Source organism: Euprymna scolopes, chromosome 5 (genome assembly GCF_053919585.1).
Source record: "Euprymna scolopes isolate OS-2025 chromosome 5, ASM5391958v1, whole genome shotgun sequence".
Lineage (NCBI taxonomy): Eukaryota > Metazoa > Mollusca > Cephalopoda > Sepiida > Sepiolidae > Euprymna > Euprymna scolopes.
Window position 1 is genome coordinate 6,214,988 of NC_136486.1, and position 25,000 is coordinate 6,239,987.

The 25,000-nt window shown below is 33.7% G+C and overlaps 1 protein-coding gene across 1 annotated transcript in view; it reads right to left on the reverse strand.

Moving 5' to 3' along the window:
- The window catches only part of LOC145276697 (uncharacterized), a 1,014,367-nt gene that overhangs the window by 404,296 nt on the left and 585,071 nt on the right, over positions 1-25,000 (reverse strand). Inside the window, exon 2 of the mRNA XM_080127889.1 lies at positions 18,852-19,006. Coding sequence (XP_079984015.1) covers positions 18,852-19,006 — 155 coding nt within the window. The remainder of the gene's footprint in view (positions 1-18,851; positions 19,007-25,000) is intronic.

Consider the following 25,000-nt stretch of genomic DNA (forward strand, 5'->3'; position numbering starts at 1 on the left):
CCTTCTATCATGAGGTAACAAGCTATTTCGGCTATTATATTGTTCGATCCAAAGCATGTACCAGTGTTTGATGGCAGTGACTCTGGACCGTCAATAGTGTAATAGCTGGATAAATTTGACCTGATATGTCTACTAGCAATAAAGTGAGGAAAAACGTGCGGATTTTGATTTTGTGAAGAAAACGCTCTGCACAGCTTTAGTCTTGGCTCTTTTCCCTCGCATGGAAGCAGTTAGCAGCATGCCACATTCAAGCAGGTGAAACGGTCCGTATGTTTTTGGTAGAACCAGGCGGTTTTGTGATCCTGTTTGGCAGCGTATCAGATCAGTTCTATCGATGGATTTTCCTGACTGGAGAAGCTACATCATGCGTAAAAATAAAATCTTCAATATTGTATTGTCCCAAGCACTAATAATTGGCCAAAGATAAACAACACTGTGTGTGGATTACTATATATATATATATATATATATATATATATATATATATATAGGTGTGTATGTATATGCGTGTGTATGTGTGTGTGTCGAAAAGACCCTTACTCTCGGTTGATATCACATTAGGTATTTCTGTAAGATTCGAAATAATACAAAGATTGAGGATGAAAACACAAAAATATGAGACATTTGTAGAGACCTTCTGTCACCTTGACTACATAGACACTCATCATGTGTGCGTGTGTATTAAAATCGAATGAAAACGAAGAATAGGATAAATTATGTTGGTTTTACAAGTAACTTACAAAATCTTTCATAAAATGAGGAAGAATGTTATAAATATTAATTGATATATATTGTATATTTCGCATTGCTTACTTCGGTATTTCAAACGTTCATCTAATTCAGAAATTCATTAATATTAAAAATTAACGAATTAAAAAAAAAAAATTAAAAAACAAAGCGAATTATCTATCGTTTTGACCTAGAGGACTATTTTAGTATTTTTAATAAAAAATAAACCTTCATTAACTAGTAGCAACGTTATTTATAAGCAATTGTAAATAACGGCAATTCTCTTTGGAAGAGGCCGAGAATTTTTGTGGGACTAAATCAAGCTTGACACCTGATTAAATTATAATAATGCTGGCAGTGATGATAATGTCTTCAAATTATGCGGACATAAGTTGTGGAGAACGTATTAATTTATACTTATTATCAAATTTTCACAAAAAATATTAAGTTTATTTCTATTTCTAAACCTAACTTAAAATAGATATTAACGCTAATTCTCTATTTCATTTCTGATCTACACGTTACTCATCTATAATATGACATATGGAATTCAAGATCACGATTTCATGGAGAAATTACATTTCATGCATCTAAAATTATGAAGCCGCTGACAGAACACTTTAAGATAACGATATTAAAATGGAAGAAATTCGAGAGTATTTCATACTGCACTAAGCCATTGCATCAAGTTTTGAAGGCATGAATATGTCGATCGATAAAGGAAAGCGCATATACTCTAGACTGTAGACAGAAGCTTCTAGCTAAGCATTGATTGTGCATAATCTGATTGTACAACCTTGTTGATTGGCTTGTATTAATATGAGAGAATTTCCCTCAAGACATGAGAAGTGAGAAATATGATAAGCAAACAATAAATGGGATTTTATAGACGATGATTAGAAATAAAAACAAAATTGAAGTACAAACAAGAAAACAATGCATCAAAAGTTGCGTGATCTATTTTATATAAATTGCAAATGGCTGTTTGTGAAATTCAGATAAAACTTAAAAATTACACAACAAACAACTGCAAAATTTATATTTTTAATTGGCGTAAACCCGGGTGTATCTTAAAAATCAATATTTGGATGACAAATACCAATTTATATAATTTAATGTTAATCAGATGTACACACGTCGTTTAAAGTTATAAGTAGGGCTATGACAACAGAATATTATTTTTCATTGCTTTGAGTCTCGAATGTGTATCCGACACAGTTATACACAGTTAATCAATCGAGAATAACATCACTCTATATAAAAGCATATGATATCAGAGTCAAAGCATTGAAAGGGATATGCTGTTGTCCTAGACCTAGTTATACGGTAAGGGAATGTAATTCTAATTTTCTACAAAGTTATTTCTCTTCTGCTGGCTTAAGTAATGTGTGTGAATGTCCAATAAGAGGAATTGACTGGGCAAAGAAGGAAGGGTAGGTGAGGAGGTGAAAATAGTGGGGGTGGGAAGAGAGAGAGAATGAGAGAAAGTTATTCATGTTACACTTTAGCTCCGGGTTTAGCAGGGTTGCCCTACTAGCACAATAGAAATATAAAAATATATCGAATAAAATTCCAAAATACCTAAAGAGTCGGCCGACCATCGTTACCATGACAAAACAAGTGACAAATATATCTATCCTTCATTATATTACCTTAAACAAACACTGACAAAGAATACAAATTTGTAGTTGTCGATAATATAAAAAAATATGTGGAAAATAGAACACAATTTTCATTGATTAGAACAAAAATTATCACTAAAGACAACTTATACAGAATACAAAGTTAATTCGTATGTGTTAACAAAAGACCGGAAGTGATTGCTCAATTGCTTCCCTTGAAGGAGATATAATATTTTATATGAACTCCACATGAACTGATGAGCAATCCTCTCCATTTACACAAGTAAAGAATGTGTATAGGTTCATATATTTGCATGTACACTATTCACTCCTAAACCAATTAATCGATCACTATAAACATTGTAAAACATCTCCCAGCTGTAATATAGGATACATTTCATTTAATTTCGATTTCACAAAAGGAAATAAAAACGCTTTGCAAACTTTGCAGATGATTCTGATTTTTTTAAAATGATAAACTATATATTAGACATCTATTAATTAATATAATTAATATTGCACAATTTTAATTCTTTTTTACGTATTTTAAAAGTTTCATGGAGAGAAAAATGCGAAGAGTCGAAAACGTTTATGATACCTATGGGATGTACAATAATTTGTTTTTGATTTTAACAAAAACAAAAACAAAACAAACCAAACAAACAAACAAACAAAAACAAAAACAAACCCGATTAACAGTAAAAAGTAGGCTGTACAATCAGATTCTATACAATCAATCCCCAGCTAAAAGCTTTTATTAAATTCATTTATTTTACTAATATGATGTTGATAATAAACACACACACATACACACACGTATATATATATATATATATATATATATATATATATATATATATATATATATATATATAAAATAAAAGTAAGATCTTTGACTTACTTGTTTCATCAAATATTTTTGCATGCAAAATCCGATCCCGCATTTGTCTAATTCCTACCCTCTGATGAGAAGGAAAGTATTTCTTTGAAACTCCGCGGATTAAGGACTATCCTCTTATCTAGTGTTTCCTTTTCAGATTAAATATGTTTTTAACTCATTTCAAAGTGTTTTATTTAACATGTTTTATTAACTGTTTGCTCGTATATATATATATATATATATATATATATATATATATATATATATATATATATAAGCTGGCTGCCCGTTGTCCGGTCTTGCAATACGCTTAAAAATGATATTTTTGTTTATGCAGATTGCGTATGTATTACTATAGAATTCAATCCTCTATTGATTATTATATACTACGAGATATAATTTGCGCGGTCGACTAATTCGCAGATAAATAAATAAATGAATAAATAAAAATTCATCAAGTTCATCAAGTTCCGTCAATGTTTGCTTATAATAGCACGTCAGCTGATATTTGGGTTTGACGATTGATTGCCCTGGAAAACCCCCTTCTGATTAATGTTCAGTTTTAAAATATGCAAACGAAGAAATTGCGGCTAATTTTATATGGTATCTCATTACTGAACTCATTAATAATAATAATAATAATAATAATAATAATAATAATAATAATAATATTAATGATAATGATAATAATAATGATAATAATAATAATAATAATAATAATAATAATAATAATAATAATAATAATAATAATAATAATAATAATAAAATAAAATGGTGAGGTACATCCTTGCTTGAACAGGAGATCATTCAATCATAATACCTCTGCAACTTATGTCCCCGATAGTATTCCCCTACTTCAAAGTGGCACTGTGCCTTGTTTGGGGTGAAAATTAAATAAAAAAAGCTTACACACACAAACTGACTTTTATATAAGAGTGGAACTATATAAAAAAAAAAAAAAAATTAAAGTTACATGATAATTCATTGCATTATGACATCAATAAAATTAAAGAAAAAGGAAGAAACCTCGTTATGTCATTGCTATTTATTCGTTTTTATTTTTTTTTTACATTTTATTTTTGTTTTTTTCCTTGTCTTCGATATTTTTATTTTTAAAATTTTCATTTACCAATTTTTAGTCCATTTTATCCATACATATATTTGTTTATACTCTTTTTCTATTACAAACAAAGTACAGTGAGATTATGGTGTAGAGAGACTACTATCTGGTGGCATAATTTACAGGGGTACTATGTAGGGAGTTGAGCAGCAAGATTTCTGTTTACAATACAATAAAACATTGGCATGTCAGTCAAGTAAAGGAATCAGGAAGCAGGAAGGGAATTCCTAAGTCTAGCAGTCCTAGGGAATACATTTTTAGAGTAGAAGGCTATCTTACATCTAGTGATTTCTTCTGTGTATAGGTGGGACTTTTTATTTATGCTGTTTATCGGGTTTGTCGGGGGTATTTACGTCGAGGAGGTACAAGGGCTTGTAATACGTCGAAGCACCTACCATTAAAATACTTGTAAAACAGGCAGAGGGATGCAACATTTCATCAATGGGACAGTGGTTTAAGCCTAGCTGATAATGCGGGACCTATTAGGTTGGTGACTCTCTTTTGAACCCTGTCTAAGAGTGAGATACTAAAAGCAGAGTGACCTGCCTAAATGTTGCAACACTACTGGGTGAATAGTGGCCTTGTATAGATACATGGTACTCTCAGATATAAGTAACTTTCTAGTACGATAAAGAGAGCCCACCTTCTCTGTAGCATCATGTTTTATTTATTATATTATTTCTTTTCCCATTCTTCTGGTTTTTTAACACATATTTCATGCTCTTCAACTTTTCTACTTCATTTCATAAGCATCCCCTATTTTTTTCATTTCCTATCGAAATGTTTTCAAAGTCAGTGTTGTCTTCTTACTTTAATGCCGGCTGTCTTTCCCCGTCTGATGAGAAGCATTTATCTTCGAAATGCCATGAACTTCTTTATTTCTTTTTCTTTAATCCTTCTTGGCCTGATAATGTAACAAATTATAATGTCACCTTAATCTTATCTTTTTAATTTAATCCATAATTTATTCCTCTATAAGAGCCTTTTCTATCTTGATAGGTTTGACTTTTATTAGAAGTTTACTTTTAGAGGTAATTTTTTCTCATTAAATAAACGTCATAAAGTCATTTTAAAAGTAGATAAACGTTTTATATCAAAATGTTTTTTCTCTTTTCACAATCAATTATTCACATGAAAATGAAATCCATTAAAATTATTTCTGTTGCTATTTCGCATCGACCGACGGATAGTTTTAGTATACTTCAAATAATATATACACATTATATATATACACATTATATATATACACATTATATATATTTATACAGAGGAAGTCTCAAAATAAAGACGAAACGTTGGTGAACACATAATACGGTTTGTTCCTTTTTTATTTTTTCTCTATTTTGTCGGAATAATATTTCCATTATTTTCATCATACATATATATATATATATATATACACATTATATGCATGTATGTATATATATATACACACATAATATGTATATATATAAATATATATATATATATATATATATATATATATACACACAAATTTTTGTGCATACATACTAATATAATGTGACAGTATATTTATGGTATCTAGTTTTGTAGGATTGAAACACGTTACTTGCCATGGAAATATTTTATGTAGCTTACTTGGTATAGATATATGTCCACACACACACACATACACATACACACGCACACACATTACTTCGAAGAGACTAGAGTTTCATATGTGTACTATCAATAAAAGTACCTAAAGTAGATAAACGTTTGTATCAGAATAAAATGTATTTCTCTTTTCATAATCAAAATTTAATCCACGAAAATGCTACTTTATGGATAGTTTATATTGATTGACACAAAACTTTGATATAATACTTCGAATCAGCTGCTGCTTATTATTTTTTATACTAAATATATACACACCCGCGCTAACATACACACACACATATATATATATTATAATTATTTTTTTACTATAATAATTATTAAATACCTACAGACACTAGTGTTTCATCCTTTCGGGAATCTTCAGTGCAGGGTGTCACGGTTAATACCAGTCGAACGATTCGAACCCCGCAACAGGAGACATCTCGGGCTCGATTAGCGAAGACCTAATCCATTCGGCTACCATTAACACCATGAAATAACGTCGAATTTAAACATTTTAATTTTAAATGTTCATTTACGTCAGCCAGAGAGTGATCTAATCGTTATACGATGATCTATGCATAAGAGCTAAATTGACCGACTTTAATTCAACTGAAAGTGCTCAACGATAAGAAACGAATTTCTTAAAGGGGCTGTCATAATTTTTTTCTGTAATAATTTATAGTTATGTATATATATATATATATATATATATATATATATATATATATATATATATATATATATATATAAAAAACACTATTCGTACATATATACCAATATAAAGTAACATAATATGCTTATGCTTGGAATGAAACACATGTAATTTTCTTGCTATGGATATAATTTCATAATAAAAAAGGGAAAGTGTGAGTTAGAGAGAAATAAATCTAATAAACGATTTTTTTTTACTGTTATGGAGTTGAAATAAAGAAATAGCGGTCAGGTGAAAACTGTCAATTTGAATCTCCCATACAACGTATCAGCATATTCAACCAAATGAATACTGACTTTTCAACCGATTAAAATCAACAGATTGGCACAACTTTTAACTATGGAAGACATTAATCGTTAATTATTGCAAAGTTGCCACACTACACATTTCAAAGTTAATGCCTGTCAATAACCAACTGACAATCTTTAATTTTGTCCGGAGGAATTTTGCTAATTAAATCGTATTTAAAGACGGATGTAATCGATGTTTGACTTCTGTAGGGAATTGTAACGAGGATCAATCAAATTGGAAAGTGCTGCCAGTGAAATATCGTTGGTAACTACTACTACTAATACTAATACTACTACTACTAGAATTATTATTAGTAGTAGTGATAATAATGCGGTCACCACCCAACATAATTGACGAACAATATCCAGGCATATATACATTGCCACATGAGTAAAACAAGAATATAAATTGCCACATAAGTAAAACAAAAGGATAAAAAAGAAGACATGAGCCCAAAGGAACTGAAACTGAAATAAATCTTATAAACTGTATTCTTTTTAAAAAAATCTTGGAATCAATTCAAGCTGATACGACATAAAATAGCTATGGATGAACAAGGAGGATTAACAGAACGAGGAGGAAAACTAACAATATCTCTTCTGAAAGAGTGCGAAGCTAAGTGTAACATTGGGGGGCCTTATTTTTACTTAAATTTAAGTCTTAACCAATGGCATTTCTAAGGAGAAATCGATGGTAAGCGTCTGTTGCAGTAACGCAAAGTCATTTGCAAAGATTATCGAAAGCGATGGAGAGTACTGAGCATTCTAACATCACCTGTTCTTATCTCTGATGTTGCCTTGTGTGATAACTTCTATTACGAAACAACAACAAATTTGCTAAGTGTATTTGCACATCGGTATTCTTTAATCTATCAAAAGCTCAGATTGTTCATGAACCCTAACCCGTGTGCTCGATACTGAGGGCCAGTATGCAAGTCTCCTAGATCTTTTTCTCACAACTTGCCCTGAACTGTGTTCAGCTTCCGTTCTGTCTCCACTTTGATCTTCCGACCACTATGTTGTATCAGTAAAGATAAAAATGAAATGTAATATGTTCTCAGATGTACCTCCATCGTACTGTATATCGATACTCTATGGCTGACTGGGATAGCTTCTGTACATTTATATCTGATCTACCTCTGCGTTCCATGTTAAAAAAGGATGTGTCCTCTATAGTATCAGACCTGACGGAATGGTTAATTGTAGGTATAGACCGTTTCATACCCTCGAAAAATTCCAGCAAAAACCTTAAAGCCAGTCGTGGTTCTTTCCAGAAGGTGCTGTTGCCATTGCGCACAGAAATCACTTTTTCAATTGATTCCAACGTAATAGATGTACTGAGACTAACGCCGCTTTCAGGACTGCCAGAAATCACTGTAAAAGAGTAATAAAAAACGCGAGAGAGTTGTATGCTCAGTCCATCAAGTCCAAAGTAGCTGAGCAGCGGATTGGTACCCATCAGTTTTGGAAAATAGCAAAAAGAATCCTGAACAGAATCGTGTATTTTATCCCAATTATCATAAATGGACCTGAGGTAATCTCGTCAGCATCAGACAAAACCAAACTATTTGCCAAGAACTTTGCAGCTAATTCTACCCTTTGCGACCAAGGCCGCCAACCTCCAATATTTCCTCCTGTATCAGAAAACACGCTATGTGATATACAAATATCTATACGTGATGTTGCCAAGCTAATCAAAAACCTTAATATCAGTATTCCAATTATAGTACTCAAAAAACTTCAACCAGAACTAGCGCCCATCCTTATAAAACAGTTCAAACGTTGTCTTAAGGAGAATTGCTTCCCATCACCCTGGAAAATCTCATCAGTATGCCCTGTATTTAAGAATTCAGGTGATCGGTCATCCCCCTCTCAGTACAGGCCAATAAGTCTCCTGTGCGTCATGAGTAAGTTGCTGGAATCTGTGTTAAATAGAGAAGTAATCAACCATCTCAACAAAAATAACTTTCTTAGTGACAGACTATGGTTTCCGTTCTGCTAGATCTATAGCAGATGTGCTTACAGTTATATATCATAGGATTAGCGAATCTCTCGACAGAGGCTACCTTTCTAGGGCAATTGCAAAGCCTTTGATAGAGTATGGCATAAAGGTTTACTTCACAAGATCTCCAGTTACAGTATAGCTGGAAATGTCTTCTCAATTATTAAATAATTTCTCTCTGATAGGTTCATAAGACTAGTGGTTGATAGGCAGAAATCAGAAACCCACTGCATTAATGCTGGAGTCCCTTAGGGGACCATCCTGGGCCCAACTCTCTTCCTGATCTACGTTAATGATCTTCCAAGTCACACTCTTACATCATTCGTAGACATCTATGCTGATGACACTACTATCTATGGTAGCACATCTAAAACCGTAAACGATCAAGTTCCTTCCGATTCTCTCTCCTCTGATCTTGAGCAAGTGGTACAATGGGGAAAGAGGTGGATTGTTATTTTAATGCATCTAAAACCAAGCTTTATCTTTACATTATCAACGGTCTGATCCCCATCTGGCATCAATTGAAATGAATGGCTCTCGTCTTGGGAAGGCCACATGTTTTGGGCTTGACGTTTACTCCTGATTTTAAATGGAACACATACATTAATTCCATTGCCAAGGTCGCCTGAAAAATGGTGGAATCCTTCTATCGATCCAGTAAATATTTCACTGCTGATGCACTTCTCTATCTATATAAGATGGGGTATTGTTGTCACATTTGAGCAGTAACTGCCAGAAAGGACTTATCCTGCCTTGATAGAGTTCAAAATAGACTTTGTAGCCTCGTAGAAGATGTCTTTTTCTTTTCCATGCAACATATTTCTCACAGAAGAGGTGTTTGTCTCTGCTTTATCGTTATTTTCATGGCAAGTGCTCGACTGAACTCCAGTCTATGGTTTCCACTCGCCAAACTTTCCCAAAAAGCACCTGTCTAACAGAAAACAACATCAATAATTTCCCCCACTCTTTATCTGTGCTTAAACCTAAACATAGATTCCATGATCAAAGCTTCTTTCTTAGAACTGCACGCCTGTGGAATTGTCTTCCGTTTTCCTGCTTTCCAGCTGACTACAATATAGTTGTCTTCAAGTCAACGTAAACAAGTTTTGATGAGCCGTCCCATATAACTTAACAAATTTACCGAATTTCCATTACTAACGGTTACTATATTGTCCAATTTCTACTGTACATTCTTTAACCCTTATCCTCGAGTGGCCTCTTGGTCTTGAGAAGTGGGGATGTCTATGTAAAAAAAGCTGGTGAAAAAGTGCGCGGGGAGCTGTAATCAGAGTTCCATTGGAAGAGTGCAGAAACTACTGAAACATTGGATTGGCTTTTTACTACCCGAATCACAAGTGGTTGTTAGCGAGAAATAACTGATAAGCGGTTTTTGCGAAAACGCAAAAGTGATTTACAAAGGTTATCCAAAGAGTTGGAGAGTACTGGAAAATATTGGACATGTGGTGAGACTTGGACCACCACCAGTTATTATCAGAGAGTATCACTTCACCCTCTCAAAGAAATAAAAAAGAAATGTCGACCTCAACTGGCGCCACATCAAAAAGTCGAAGAGGGTGGAAATACCGTGAAGAGAAAGAACTAACCAAACCTCTGCTTTGTGACTACTAGGAGGACTGGGACTTTGGAGAGGCTTATTGCAACCAAAATTCCAGTAAAAATCAATAGTTGCTGTAAGCGAGAAATCAATTGGAAATAACGCTTTTTTTATAACGGAAATTAGAGTTGGAGAATACTGGAATTCTTGGGAATTCACTGGTACGTTTTTCTAAAATAGAATTTTTGGATGATTACTCGTGTGAAACTCTTGTAAGTAAAATACTACTACTACTACTACTACTACTACTACTACTGCTACTACTACTACTACTACTACCACCACCACCACCACCACCACCACCACCACTACTACTACTACTACTACTACTAATGATAATAATTATAACAGAAGAAGAAAAAGGTGAAGAAAAAGAAAACTTGTTCGCTTTGATAAAATAGAATTGTATGTCGGATTGAGACCCGATTTGGTTTAGCGCTATGTTTGACACCTCTGCTTTAGCGTATTTGACCACATTTGGCTAACATCTGTCCATTTGCATTTGCTAAGCTATCCTTTCACTGGGTGTCACTTAATATTCGTGGCGAATACGAGCATCGTTGAATATGGTCGGTAAGACGAGCGGGAAACCTGTCACTTACGATTCGTCCACGTCGGACAATGACATTGAAATGGCAATCGAGAAACTTTAACTTATTTAGCATTTGCCATTTATCGCGGTCGGGTGACATCTTTGATGGTAGATGCACAAAATGATGAAGAGTGAGATATAGAGACTGATAGAGAGAAAGAGAGAGAGAGAGAGAGAAAGAGAGCGAAAAGATTGCGAAGGGAAATAATAAAAGAGAGACAGAGAATGGGGCTAAACAGTAAATAAATCTAATTGGTGGTTCTCGAATGGATCAAAGAACGTGAAAAGAACAATGTAGATAATGATGGTGAAATAATAGGAAATGAGGCCACATGAAGGGAAGGATGCGATACAACGACAAGATACTCAAAGCTAGGGCTAGGACAACAGCATATTCTTTTCATTGATTTGATTCTCGAGTGTGTATCCGTTGATATCTTATATGTTTTTATATAAAGTGTTGTCGGTTGATTAACTGTGTCTAACTGTGTCAGATATATATATATATATATATACTCGAGAGGTAAAACAATTAAAAGAATATGCTGTTGTCGCAGCCCTACTCATGACATATAAAAAAGCGCTTCATTAACCCTAGGCAAATTGTACCGACTTCTCTCAAAGGAGGAAATGTCACGGACATACTAAATTCACCAACGTTCCCCTGCCGCATGTATATCCCCGCCAGACGGGATGACGACGTTAGTTTTTTGAGATTATTTGCATCAATGTTCAACGATGGGGACACGTCAGCACAATATGACTTCTAAAAAATGTGACCTAAAGTGGTCGAAATATCAGTTTTTATCCAGAATATAAAATCTTGGAAGTAAGACATGAGAAAAATCACTGCGATTATGCAATCGAACAATCTCACGCCATTATCACATAAATATAAAAATAAATATTGTAAGGGAACTAATCTCGTAGAAGTCAACCAATCGTCCAGTTATGATGTCACTTACAAAACCCCTGCTTTCGCATTGTCATGAGCTAGTAGTAAAGATCAGAAAACTGCCATGAGAATTGTTTTTCACTCGGGAATCACCACTTATCAAGGCCCGAAGGTCACTCGAGGATAAAGGGTTAATGATGTAAGATTGGAGTGTAGTAATCAATAATGGTGTAAATTGGGTAGAATTTTATAATTTATGAAGACGGCTCAACAAGAACTTGTTTACATTGGATTTGGAGGCCACCATGTTGTATTCAACTGGGAAGCAGGCCAGCGGAACAGTGTTCCAAACGCAGGCAGTTCTGTGAAAGAAGCTTTATTTATGAAATCTGCATTTAGATTTAGGAGCAAATATAAGTGGAAGAAATAATGAATAGTGGTTGTAGCTAGTCGAGTGTATTTTTGTGAACGTTTGACAAAGGAGACTATAGATTAGAGTTTAGTCAATCACTTGCCATGCACATAACGATAGAGCAGAGCAAAGCTCGGCAATCTTACTTTTGGGAAAGAGGTTGCAAAGAAAAGAAAACGGCATCATCTACTAAGTTTCGAGCCGGTTTGAGCTCTATCAAGGCTGGATAGGGCGTGTCGAGCAAATGTGGCAACAGTTCTCCATTTCATGGCCTAAACGGAGACAGCGAAATTTATTAAAAGTTTCCATGGGCAGTGAAGCAGTCTCACATTAATGTGTTCCACCGGTGGAAAGCCTTTGCTAGAATTCTATCCAAAGAAATTCCACCAGCCGGTAGACACATGGAGGGAAGCAGTATATTCTTTTTTCGTTCTGAAAGAAGACATGTCCGATGAAGCTAAACTAAGAAAAGTCACGGGATTTCATAATAATCATGAAGACATATGATTCAGTTTCACAGAAAGCAATTTGTCTCTAATTCTGTCAGAATGTATGGTTGCTGCAAGACTGGAAATAATTGGCTTATGTTTGTATTGTTTTGAGTGTTCGGACAATTATTCTCATCCTGGGTGTTATTATCATAATGTTTCGGTTGATAAAACTTTCGACCTTCGTCAGGTGTAACTCCTTATTTTGTTTTTGTCAACTTACGAAAAGGGGTTTAGCTTTGTATTGAAAGAAATCATACACTAGGTTTGAGGATGAGTGAGGATAAATTTTTTAAAAAGTCAATTTTCAGGAGTCTCTGAGGTACTTTTCAGGACTTTCATATGATTCAATTTTTAACTGAATCCTTATACTAATTGCAATATTAGTGTATTTTTTTTTACAAAACCATGGATAGACATCGAACGTGTTTTCGTTTGTTCTAGAAAACACAGCGCAGGAGAGGCGACTATAAACAAACAAGGTTTTATGGAGTTGTCTCCCTTGGGTTGGCGTATGTTGTGGAAGGATAAAAAAAATGAAAGAAAGAAACCTTTTTTTTTATAAACAATACAAACATTCATACATCATCTTAAAAATTCTGAACTGTATTAATTTTGTATGCTTTTGGTTTTTCCGTGAATGCAACTTCGATTTTATTAATCTAATAAAATCATTAATCTATCGCTATACACGCGTTTCTCCTACCTAAACAGATATAAAATAAAAGATTAAGAAGAACGACATGATCCATTTATATTGGAAGTTATAAACGCTCTCCAAATAATAAGGATTGATAGATTTTTTGCGAAAGAAAATAAGGAAAGAATCTCATTTAAAAATGGCGTATTCGATTTTTATTCGATGAGGATTCCTGTTTTTTTTTTCTCAGAACGAAAAATAAACCAAAGAGCCAAATCTTAATACGACATAGGAAATGAGGGAGGGAAAATTAGAAGGCGGTTATGATTTATGTGAAAAGAGGATGTTTCGTTAGGTGAGTATAAAATAGAAACACAACATTAATATATCATTTCGCCTTTTATTCATTCCAATATAGTTGCACATGTAGAAATTGAATTAATCGCAAGTTAAGCTGAAAAATAAACTAAAGACCATTTATAACGAAAAAAAAACGTGAACATAATATAATGGACATTTTGTGTCTGTTCTGCAAGGAAAATTCCGAATATTACTTTGAAACATTTAGGTCTTTATTGAGCTCAATTTTACTCTAGTGAAAAACATCGATACGATGAGAAATTTGAAAATCGGTGAAGAAACCAAATAACATTTTATTAGACTTTTTTCATCGAAATAAATTATTTTTTATCTAAATTTTCGACATTTTCTCTGGATGATACAAATAATTCTTTCATTGTCGAGATTGTACGGCGTTGCCAAGAATCCGGTTTTGTTGAAGAAGCTGCTTTTGTAATGCCTGATAGCCACGATATGCTAGTAAATCAATTGTACTGCAGTGATATCGTAGATGTAATTAAAAAATATTAATAATAAAAAAATAGGGAGATACTAATCCTCCCCATCCAAAAGTGCAAAATAAAAATGACTCTTCCCTAAAAAATATTTATGATAAAACTCTAGTAATGGCGACCCCGCTGACTAAAGATAAAAAACTAATAAAAGCTTGAGGAAAACACCACAAATCCAGAACGAGGTTACAAAAATAAAAAAAAAGTATGGATACGACGGCATCCATCTTTGTTGTACGAATTTCAACCGCTCGTAAAACTGATTAATATTTGACATGAATTAAAAACCGCGTAAAACATCTTTAAAAAAACACCAAAAAAAACATGATGCAGGTAGGATGCAAAATGATTTTTATTAGCTATGATAACATTTATTATTTTTTTTAATATTTGATTTTTGACCAATTTTTCGAATCGATATTGATTTTAAAACTAATTCCTTTAACGTAGAATTAATTAAAATAATTAGAAATTAAGAAAAGAAATCGCATTACGCATGCGTTATTTTTTAGATAAATAAATTGTTTCTTAGTTTATTAATCCGTTTTATTGGTTCTACAGGCCTCCCTCAGGCTAATACAGATTTTGTTATTTGTTTTTATTTGTTATACTTTTCGGCCATTTTCGTTTTAAACTATTTCCATTGATTTAATTTATTTCCAACATTTAAATATTTTCTTTTTCATTAAGAGTTACACTATTAATATAATATCAGTTTTCAGATTACCTCCCTTGAATATTTCATCCGATATTCCCCAACACTAGTTATGTATAAATTCTGCTCAATCAGAAAAGAAAGGAGACGGGGAATGAATTCCAAAGTTTAGCAGTATAAGCGAAGACGCTATTAAAGTAGAAAGTTTTTCTACATCTTAGAACATTGAAGTTTCACCTGCCTTTTTCTGATACATGATATTTATCCTTCAGAAAAGAGGGTTAATGTATCCACAGTAAAACGGGCTCATATAAATCCATATAAATCCATACATTTGGTTGTCAGAGAGGAGCTTAACATTTACAAGCTAGTAGAGTACGGCTTGATTGATTAATGACTGAAAGATTTTTGTGCAATAAAAAAAAGCCGAATTGATGGGGCGATAATTAAGTGGGTCAGTTGTTTCGACGGAATTCTTGAACAATGATACCACGGAAGCAATTTTCCAGCCATCAAAAAACAAGACTTAGCAATACATTTGTTAGTGAGTTTGCATAGAACAGGTAGTAGCTTAACGGAGAATGTCTTAATTAGAGTAGCAGGGACGAAAATAAAAAAAATGTCACTAGAAACTGGCTGGAGACTAAGGAACACAAACATGTACACAAAAGAACAAGTAAAATCACAATAAACAGACAAAAATGTGCACAAAGGAATAAAAAAATAATATACAGACAAAAATGTACACAAAGGAATAAAAAAATAATATACAGACAAAAATGTACACAAAGGAATAAAAAAATAATATACAGACAAAAATGTACACAAAGGAATAAAAAAATAATATACAGACAAAAATGTACACAAAGGAATAAAAAAATAATATACAGACAAAAATGTACACAAAGGAATAAAAAAATAATATACAGACAAAAATGTACACAAAGGAATAAAAAAATAATATACAGACAAAAATGTACACAAAGGAATAAAAAAATAATATACAGACAAAAATGTACACAAAGGAATAAAAAAATAATATACAGACAAAAATGTACACAAAGGAATAAAAAAAATAATATACAGACAAAAATGTACACAAAGGAATAAAAAAAATAATATACAGACAAAAATGTACACAAAGGAATAAAAAAATAATATACAGACAAAAATGTACACAAAGGAATAAAAAAATAATATACAGACAAAAATGTATTGTCACTGTTATTTATCCTCATAAGACCGGGATGGAATCAAAGAGAACTAGAATAACATACGCGATTTTAGGTTATATGCAATATTTTTAAATACTGTCATAATAGATTAATCACTTCTCCAGACAAATGACCACTTGAGGAAAGTGTTAATTAGATTGTTAATTAGATGATGAAGACTACTATGAAATAATTTAAAATAACTAGTGGAAAAGACAGGATGTTATTATACATGATGTCGCCTGGTTAAGTATTTGTTTATATTGGACTTGAATACGACTGTGTTGCAGACAGTAAACAAGCAGCATCGTGGTATCATCACAAATGAATAACTCGGAAGTAGAACCTGCTTACCGGAAATTACAGCAGGAATAGTCTATCGTCAGAATCTGTAGGGGTGCAATACCAACATAAACTCTTGTAGATTACTTACTGCTTAAGTTAAATATAAACTACAGTTTTATTAAACAGGGTAATTTTAATACTAGTTTTTATTACATATATATATAGACACAAGATCATGTAAACATATATTTAAATTAGTCCAGTTGCTTTAAAGAACTAAAAAAAAGAGGAATAAGAGTTACTGTTATAGAAGTTCACCAAGAAAATTCTTGTAGAATAAGTCTTTCATGAGGATGCCTACGGGGAATGTCATTTATAAAATAAGGATTGCGAAATATCAAGCTATTAGGTTGAAACCTTGCTCAATTGGGACCTGAAACTCTACAAAACAGAGCCATTAATTTCCCTGAATTGCTATGCCTGAATACATACAGTGCCTAATATTCACAAACAGCCACTTATCTGGTACTGCCCAGGTTCAACGTTGCTTACCTGCATCGATCTAACAAAGATTCGGAGTGTGAACATATTTATGGCATGCGCAATTATGTAAAGTAAACGGATATCATTTTATTATGTGTATAATCTCTATCTTCGCTTTCTAACTCTGGCTAAGTTGAAACTGAGAGATCACATACGTTAACGTCCAATCTGTCTAAAGTAAAATAAATACGAGGTGTCTTCAATAAATTTCTAGACTTTTTCGTATGCATATGATGCATTCGCGCTAGTCTTTAGTATCTTAAGTTTCTCACAAATGATTGCGTGTACATTTCCCACACTGACATTAAACTGTATACTCATTGTTTCTATAAACACACGACGGTTCTTTTCCATGGAATTCTTTATTAGGCCAATCAATACTAGTGTTCTGGATTCCTTACTCCTCCCAAACTTCTCATTATCCTTTTCAGACGCGCTGCCTCCCTTGAATCTCTTATGTCACTCAAATACTGATGTTCAGTTCATGCCAGTAGGCCCACAAGCAGTCTGAAGCGTTTCGTATGTTGCTGTGTCATTTTCCAAGTTTACAACAAAATTTTATTGCATATGTTTTTTTGAAGTGTCCTCAGGTCCAGATTTAATTTTTGACCCCCCGCTGTTAAAATCATACTCTAGTAGGCTGTATTCCAATTCCAGCTGTAGCTGTTCATTTTTACCTAAAACCATAAAAATTAGTCCATCATCTCATAAGATGTATAGCAATGAGATCATTGCCAAGGCTGCTGCAAGGAAGGTTGGCTCCCTCTACCGTGCTAGAAAACTACTTACGCCTGCCAGTATCCTATACCTCTATAAGGCAACCATTCGCCCATGTATGGAGTACTGTTGTCACATCTGGGCTGGTGCATCTGCTGCTTGTCTCTCGCTCCTGGACAGGGTTCAAAAAAGAGTCGCAAACCTGATAGGTCCTGAACTGTCATCTGGGCTTCAACCTCTGTCCCATCGACGAGATGTTGCATCCCTCTGCCTGTTCTACAAATACTTTAATGGTGAATGCTCTGACGAACTGCAAACACTTGTACCTCCCCGACGTAACTACCCCCGACAAACCCGACAAGCTACTAAGTCTCATCCCTTTACAGTGGAGATCCCTAGGTGCAAGAAAGCCTTTTACTCCAATAGTTTCTTCCCCAGAACTGCGGGTCTTTGGAACTCCCTTCCGGGATTCTGCTTTCCCAACTGCAATGATATGCAGAAGTTCAAGTGTAATGTTAACAAACATCTTTCTACTCTTCTCCCTTCATAATGACCCTGCTAATTAATTCCCTAATAGTAGCCCCCTGCTTCAAAGTGGCACTGTGCCTTGTTTGGGGTGAAAATTGAATAAAAAAAAAAATAAATAAACATACTGATTTTTCAAGAGTCTACGACAATTTTAAATGATTGTACAAAAAATGTCTAGCAACTTATTAAAGGCACCTCGTAAATAATTAGAAATGTTTGAATTTGTGACATTAATGTTGATATTATATTATTATTTTAATTGTGCATTGTATAGTTTGTGCCTACGTATTTTTTATTTTTCATTCGCACCGACAACAGTACACACTAGGTTTCCAGTTATCCTGAAACTATATTAGAGACCATTTAAGGCGAGGTTGATATCTATTTGTAAATCTTTGAGGACATTGATAATATTTCGAAAGGAAAAGTCTCGGTGAAACGTGAAAAAAGTTTACTTACATTTCCCCATACGTAACCAAGCGATCGACAGACAACATCCGCATCGTCTTTATCCCAAAGGTCATCGCAGATCGTTCCCCACACCTCTCCATCGTCGCTAACTTCCACGCGACCTGAAGATGGCGTAGGACCGTCGGCCAGACGGACGTGCAGCTCTACAAAAATAATGACAAAAAAGAATTATACAGTTATGCGGCTTTGAAAACGGAGCATTTTGCTCTGAAAATATTCAATAAATATACATTTAACAACAACAACAACAACAACAACAATAATAATAATAATAATAATAATAATAATAATAATAATAAGAAGAAGAAGAAGAAGAAGAAGAACTGGGATCTTGGGGAGGCTTAGTTCCACTCAAATTCCGCTATAAACCAATGGCCACTGCCAGCGAGAAATCAATGGTAAGAGGCTGTTGCGACGATGCAAATTTATTTGCAAATGCTGTCGAAGGAGGAGGAGAAAGCTGGACGTTTGGGGAGACTTTTTTCACTCAGCTTCCAGAGAACACCACAGGTCTCCAATCAGATCGTTTGCTGACTCGTGTGAAAGCTCACGGTGAGCCGACAATAATAATAATAATAATAATAATAATAATAATAATAATAATAATAATAACAATAATAATAATAATAATAACAATAATAATAATAACAACAATAATAATAATAATAATAACAATAATAATAATATTAATAACAATAATAATAATATTAATGACAATAATAATAATAATGATAACAACAATAATAATAACAATAATAATAATAATAACAACAACAATAATAACAATAATAATAATAATAACAACAATAATAAAAATAATAAAAATAATAATAATAATAATAATAATAATAATAACAACAATAATAATAATAATAATAATAATAATAATAATAACAACAATAATAATAATAATCTTTATATCTACAAAAGTAAAAATGTCTGTGTGTGTCCGTCTGTGTACATTTCCCCACCAAATCACTCTGTCAATTTTCGGTCTGGGGACTGGAGATTTGACATAATAAGTATTGACATTTGGGAATTTTTTAAATCGGTTTTCGGCCAGAATTTAGCTGTCAAGGGGTAAAAGTACAAGGATTTGAACTTTGAGAACTCTACCAAACCCCTCCGTTAATTTTGGGTTTAAACACTTTAAATTTTAGATGTAGATAACTTGGACATAGGTAAAACTTGGTATTTTGATTTGGGACCAAAATAATAAATGTTAACGGGTCAAAATTGGGGTCAAAGTTTTAAAAAAATTGAGCATTGCGATCTCTACGAAATTACTCAGACAAATGTTGGTCTGAACCTTTGAAATCTTACGCAAAGTGTATTCGCACGTTGGGCAAGTTATGAAGAATATAGGGTTCAAGCAAAGCCGGGTTGAACTGCTAATAATAATAATAATAATAATAATAATAATAATAATAATAATAATGATGATGATGATGATGATGATAATGACTGTAGTGTCGGCATTGATTGGTATCACTCGAAAAAGTCGAGGAGATGAATGGAAAGAGTAGTGGAATCTTGAATAGACGCTTATTACCAGCCGTATTTTAATGAAGCTCAATGGTCAGTGGCAGTACGAACTTAATGGTATGCGGGTGTTATGGCAACGGAAGGTCATTTGCAAAGGTTATCAAAAGAGATGGGGTAATCTGGGAAGACATCTTGTCACACAGACAAACTAGAAACTATGAAGGATGCGAGGTGTACTGGGACCGTAAGTAGGTTTATTGCAATTTTAAACAAACAACACCGGAACACTGCGATTTTAAAAGCAAACGGAAGTTGCGAGAATGCAAAATAATTTAAGACAATGATCGGAAAAATGGAGAGTCATGGAAATTTGAGAATATTTGTTTTTTTATTCATGTTCCAAAGAACTCCTCCTGCTCTAGTAATGAACAAACAGCAAGGACAAAAAACAAAAAAACAAAAACAAACAAAAAAAACATAATTTCTATTAAACTTAGTACAATATAGATTATATAACTTTTATATATATTATAGTATTTCTCTTCTGTCTGTTAGTGTATACGTCCCGTGTTATCTAGGAAACTACCAGACCGAGCTGGCTCTAATTTTGTAATTCATATTTACTATGATAATGTGCAGCGAACTATCTATTATGGTATAAGTTCAATGTACATTTAGAGGTTTAAGAGAAATAAGTACAGTATAGTGACCAGAATATCACATTTACTTTAGATATGTTATTGGAAATTACTTAGCTGATCTGGCTGAAATATTGTTCTGAACTTTGTTAGGAAGCTGCAGCGGACAACGTATTATTGTATCCGTGAGTTCGTCTTTTTTTCAATTTTGCTGGTAACCTTTTCTATTCGCCGAGCGATCTTTTATGTTTTGGCTGGTAGATTATAAAGTATGGCGGCCAGAGGTTGTTTTTCGGCTGTATTCTCTAGCGCTTTCCGTCAGTACACCCGATCATTCTCAACGGTTGTTGTTGTTGCTGCTGTTGTTGCTGTGCTTTAAAAAGAGACGAACTCAGTCACGCTTAATCAGTCATGCATAAATAACAATTTGCTGCCAAAAAAAAGCTAGAAAAGTATGAACTCTAGACGTACTTTTTTTTTTTTTTACCTAAACCTAAATAAAAATAAATTCTCGTATATAGCGAGAAATCCATGGGTATCGGCTGTTGCGATAACGTAAAACATTCACATTAGTTATTGGAAAGGTTGGAGATTACTGAAAGTATGGACAGAAAAATATCCTCGGGTACGAAATAAGGCTCACACAGGCAGTGAAACTGACACAACACGTGATTTTGAGTAAAACGACTAGAAACAGAGATAGGAACCGTTTCATCTTACGAAATTTAGAAGAAAAATCTTATAAAACTTCTAAAAAAGGACAAAATACGGTGGCACTAAAGCATATAAGATAACTGTAAAGCACTTGGGAAGATAGGATGAACGAAGAAGGATAACCCATTTCATTTCTTCGGCCGGAAGTGTACGAGGAGTACATGAATTGTAAGGGCATAATGTGTCTAAGCTTCCGTCTAATCAACTGGTCATTTCATCAATAAGATTTCTTTCGTTTCTTTTAAGAAACAAATTAGACCCGTTACTCTTTCGTGTCATGTCAGGGCTATCTATCGCTTTTAACCCCTTCTAACACGTGACCATTTCTCTATTATCAGACAGTATATGCAGTGTTCTTGTTATATTTGGGCTGGATGATTTTTATCCTATTTAAGAATATTGGATAATGCAGAAACGTATCTGTAATTTGATTGGCTCGCAGTTTCTTCTTTGCAGATGTGATGTTGCTAATCCAATTATTTCTATAAACAATATTATGACGCGTGTTATTCAGAATTCTCTAATCTATTCCTTGCTACCTTTGTTCTAGTTCGTTTGACTTGTTGGTGTAGTGGTCATCATTATATTACAGTTTACTATTACAGTAGTTGCTTTTCAAAACTGCAAGTTTGTCGAACTTTCCTCCTGCTGACTGTTTTCCTCCTTCCTATAACCTTTTTTTTTTTCAAGATTAGGAGCAATACGCATGTATTGTCTTTGCGATAATCACATTTCGTTCTTGTTTGTGAACTACATTTAGTTGCTTCATGGCTTGTCTAGAAAGATTTTCTATATAAAAATATGATCTAAGTTGAATTAGAGCATATAGATGTAATGCGAAGAATGGTCTTAAGCTGATTGGTAACATTTTACTAGAAATTTATAAAGTGACAATGTGTTCCTGTATTTTAATCTCTTATTTTATTAATGCACCTGCATATAAATTAAAATGAAAAAATATATACGTTTTATAAAAATGCTCTCATTTATTTACATCGTAGAACATACAGTGAAACATATGCGGAAATATAAAGAACCAATCACCTCGAAAAGATGGAATCAAACTTAACAGGAATCGAATCATCTTTTTCCTAGTTTACTCCTGATAATGCAATTTTTTTCTTAGTTTTTAGCTGAAGTAAAAATTATAGTTCTAATCTTCAGAATTATGCTGACTACATTTCGGAAGATGTAACATTCGGTTATTCCAGTGTAATATGTCAAATTCAGGAATGTTAAACCGAAAAGCTTACTTAACAATTTCACCTGGCCATTACTGAAGGGACGAGTATATTCTACTCTCTAGAATTAAATAAGATTTCCGTTCCGAATTCCGTACGAATTCCAGAGGTTCGATATAATGATTCCCTATAAAGATATATAGAAAGAAGGTCGGAGCTTACATCAGGCGAAACGTTGAGAGAACAACATTCATGATGAGAACAGTAATTTGAATAATCCAAATAAAACAAATCATTAATCTCTCTCTCTTTATATATATATATATATATATATATATATATATATATATATATATATATATGTACAATAGAAGTCATACTGCATGTTAACCAACGCTTGTGCAGATAACACAACAAAGTTTTACAATAAATGACAAAGTTCTCTCTGATTCTCTCTCCTCTGAGCTCGAGCGCGTGGTTCAGTGGGGGAAGATGTGACTAGTTACCTTTAATGCATCCAAAACCAAACTCCTATCCTTACATCATCAACGCTCTGATCCCCATCTGGCATCAATTGTGATGGATGGCTCTCGTCTGGGTGAGGCCCCGTGTTTTGACAAGCTTCTGGGTTTGACCTTTACTCCTGATCTGAAATGGAACACGTACATCAAGTCTGTTGCCAAGGTCGCTGGAAAGATGGTGGGATCCTTCTACCGCTCCAGAAGATATATCACTACTAATGCAATTCTCTATCTATATAAAAGCCAAGTACGTCCAAGGATGGAATACTGTTGCCATATCTGGGCAGGAGCTGCTAAAAACAGCCTATCCTGCCTTGACAGAGTACAAAATAGACTTCGTGGCTTAGTGGGGGATGCCCTTTTCTCTACCCTGCAACCTCTCTCCCACAGAAGAGACGTTGCGAGCCTGTCCTTGTTTTATCGTTATTTCCATGGCAGATGCTCGTCTGCACTCCAATCTCTGGTCCCCCTCGCAAATCTGTCACGATAAACACCCGTCTAGCTGAATCCACTGTGAAAAATTTCCCCCACTCTATATCTGTGCCTAAATCAAAACGCGGATTCCATGAACAGAGCTTCTTTCTTAGAACTGCACGCCTGTGGTACTCTGTTCCGTCTGCCTGCTTCCCACCGGACTACAACTTGGATGTCTTCAAGTCCAATCTTACCAAATTTCTTATGAACCGCCCCCTTAAGTAAACACTTCATCAAATCTCCACACTAACGTCATGTACTTGCAATAACCCTTATCCCTGAGTGGCTTCCAGGCCTTGATAAGTGGTGATCACTGTGTAAAAAAAAATAGAAAACAGTCTTTACTGCCAGATGTTTTTATTCTTCTTCTGTTTCAGATAAAATATTATTTGTTTTCGAAGTAAAGAAATCATAAAAATACTTTGCCGAAAGTCGTTATCCATTAAACGCGTACTGTTGGGACTTTTTTCTATGTTTTACACATTCAAAACTGTTAAGAATTCAGTAAGCCAATCTTTCAGATGAAATGTATAGAATTCCTCGGGTTTTACTTCACTTAATAATAAAAAAAATACATACCGAATAATTTAAAATAAAACCTATGCATGTCATACATGGCAACACTGCCATTTCATGATTTAGGTATTGATGAAAAAGGTTACCCAACATAACTTTTATAAATGTTTCCGTTTCTCTCTCTCTCTCTCTCTCTCTCTCTCTCTCTATATATATATATATATATATATATATATATATATATGTGAGTGTGTGTGTGTGTGTGTGTGTGTGAGTGTGTGTGTGTGTTTGTTTATGAATAATACAGAAGTTCAGAAAAACATTGGTGCCGTCGGTTTGAAGCCCAACACAACGGGAAACCGTTAATGGTAACACGTAAATGATGTTCAGCTCTCGTCAGCCATCTTGAGAAAACAAGATGGCTGACGAGCGCTGAACATCATTTACGTGGTACCGTTAACGGTTTCCCGTTGTGTTGGGCTTGAAACCGACGGTACCAATGTTTTCTGAACTTCTGTATAATTAATAAACAAATATTTAGCTCTTATATCGAAAAAGTATATAATATATATAAAATAAAATATTACTCCAAACGATAGGTATCCCAA